Genomic DNA, 2,457 nt, shown 5'->3' with positions numbered 1-2,457 from the left:
TGTGGTGTCTGGTTGCAGTGCCCCTCTACATGCCTGACCCCAGGGATATTGAGGAAGAGATGCGGACCAAGAATGTAAGGGTTGTGCAGGGTATGTAGGGCTGCAGTGTATGGTCAAGCCACCCAAGATGGCTGTTGTCTTGCTGTCTGTATACCCCTTGTCTCTGTCGCGGACTCTGGGCTCTTTCTATGGGCTTGAGGCTGGGCAAGCATAGGCCTTGTAGGTCTGTGGGGTGCAGCCCAGCAGCTTTGCTCTGAAATTAGCTTGGAGCGCACCATGGTTCTGCTTAGGGGGTGCCCCTGCCTGGCACGGTCATCTAAACAAAGTTGGTGAGTTGCCTTTCAAGAAAAATAGTGGATACGGGAAACTGACAAAGAATGGTGGAAATTCTGCCAGCTGGGTGCTATGGGGAAAGAGTGGGTCCATGTTTCCTGAGATGTTTTTCATGGATGAGATGGATCCGAAGGCTGGCCAGCCATGCTGAATGGACCACATTCAAAGGATCAACTCATGGATAGGCAGACGTTTGAAAAAACAAGTGTGTAGGGATCTGGCCAATCCTAAATTTATCCCCGCGACTTTTGAATTCAAGAGTATTTTCCTTTAGGAGAAGGGTGCTGAATCATTTTTTTATCAGTATGAAGGAATAGCTCTTTTTTTTTTTTTCGTGGCCCTGAGAAGGGCCTTTTGTGAGTAAACAAGAGCTTCACAGCCGAAGACCGCAATGAAACTTAGCCGCCGCAACCGTGCAGAGTGCGTCCCAGGCGTTTGAGCGCGTAAACCATGTCCATGGCGGTGACAGTCTTGCGCTTGGCGTGCTCGGTGTAGGTGACAGCGTCGCGGATCACATTCTCCAAGAACACCTTCAGCACCCCGCGGGTCTCCTCGTAGATAAGACCAGAAATCCGCTTCACACCACCACACCGGGCGACGCGGTGGATAGCAGGTTTGGTGATGCCCTGGATGTTCTCACGGAGAACTTTACGATGATGCTTGGCGCCCCCTACCCCCTTCCCCAGACCCTTTCCACCCTTGCCTCGGCCAGACATGACTGAGAGCTACTCCTAACCTCTGACAGCAGGAATAGCTCTTTGACATCACTGAAACTTAATGAATACATTGGGGGTTCTTCCTTTACCTTTTCAAATTTCATGTGTTCTCAGTGTTCCCAAATTGGGTTGGTTTGGGTGTCATTTGTGACAAGTAATCAAGACCAATGTTGGCAACGCCAAGAGGTGGGCACAACTCGTCTTCAACGTCTGGTAGCATTCTTTTACTACATGCTTCCCCTGACTCTGCAGGGGCCTCCTGCTTGCCTGTTCTTTCACTTTGATGTCCCACTCTCTCTACATCTTCTCGGTTGAGACACCATCCTGTCTTAGGGAGCAGTAGCGATGATGGCTTACAGGCATGAGCTCTGGATTCAAATAGACACAAGCCTCTCTTTGGCTGATGACTTACTGTCTTATCTTGAGCAATTATATAATCTTTCAGAACCTCAGTGTCTTCACGTGTAAAATGGGCACAAATATTAGAAATTAAATCTCCGCGTTCTTAGGAAAGTTAAACTTTTCTCAGTCTAGTAGTTGGCATCTTGTACAGTCTCAATACCTTTAGGCTCTCCTAACTTATGAATTATTATGACTTAATGTTGCGATTATTACTATCGATGGTAATCAGAGAAATTAACCTTTCATAGGGAGCTGTTTCACATTGCCAGTATGGATTCCTTGTGTTTAATCCATATATGTATTTGCTTAAGAAGTGCACTCTTTAAGAAGGGAATGACTGTTGTATTCTCAGGGCCTGCCAAAGCCAGTCTGCGATAAATATGGGTTAAAATAATGAACGAGAAGATAGTGGTCCCCTTCCTGTTGGTACTGCTGAATTTACCCTCAGGATAGCTGTCTAATTCATTTGTGCGTGACTTGGCGAGAAAACTTTCCTGCAAGAAGAAGGCTGGGGTAAGGGATACAGCAAATTATTTGCCTCTCTCCCGGTCTCCTAATAAACCAGCCTCTCCCAGTTTCTTTTCTAGCTATTCTGTTTTCTCTTACATAGAATACTTAGGTGATGTGCCAATAAGTAGTGTATGAATACTTAATGAAGGTGGAATGAATTATAAATGGCATGGAATTTATCTACATTGCTTTCTTGCTGATGGCAGAATGGTGCTTTAATCTTCTCTCAAGACATAGGAGTCAGTAGGTGAGAAAGTATCCTAGTTGATAAACTTAAAAATTGTTACCGGCTGCCATCTTAAGTTACATGGAACCCAATACCATGTGGCAGAGAGGAAAAGGTTTGACCAGGAAACGTGGTGAATATGATGCTGGCAGGAGAGAGATTGAGGTGGTCCCTAAGGGCACAGTTATTGCTAGAGTAGAGAACTCGGAATAAAGACAGACAAGGGCTTGGGTGAGAGTTGTAGTTACCATTTACTCATTGAGATTGAGT

At 45.8% G+C, this 2,457-nt stretch overlaps 1 protein-coding gene across 1 annotated transcript; it reads right to left on the bottom strand.

Annotated features, from left to right (window-relative positions):
- Nucleotides 1-731: 731 nt before the first annotated feature.
- On the bottom strand, nucleotides 732-1,052 carry LOC116744541 (histone H4-like). Its single transcript, XM_032614398.1, has one exon. It carries the CDS (start codon nucleotides 1,047-1,049, stop codon nucleotides 732-734), a length of 318 nt encoding a protein of 105 aa, XP_032470289.1. The 5' UTR covers nucleotides 1,050-1,052.
- Between the last annotated feature and the right edge of the window lie 1,405 nt (nucleotides 1,053-2,457).

The sequence above is a fragment of the Phocoena sinus genome, chromosome 19, assembly GCF_008692025.1.
Source record: "Phocoena sinus isolate mPhoSin1 chromosome 19, mPhoSin1.pri, whole genome shotgun sequence".
In the NCBI taxonomy this organism is placed as follows: domain Eukaryota; kingdom Metazoa; phylum Chordata; class Mammalia; order Artiodactyla; family Phocoenidae; genus Phocoena; species Phocoena sinus.
This window is presented reverse-complemented; position numbering and strand designations above follow the sequence as displayed.

Excerpts from the sequence above, each read along its gene's own strand:
- LOC116744541 (XM_032614398.1), bottom strand. The coding sequence starts at position 1,049 with ATGTCTGGCCGAGGCAAGGGTGGAAAGGGTCTGGGGAAGGGGGTAGGG.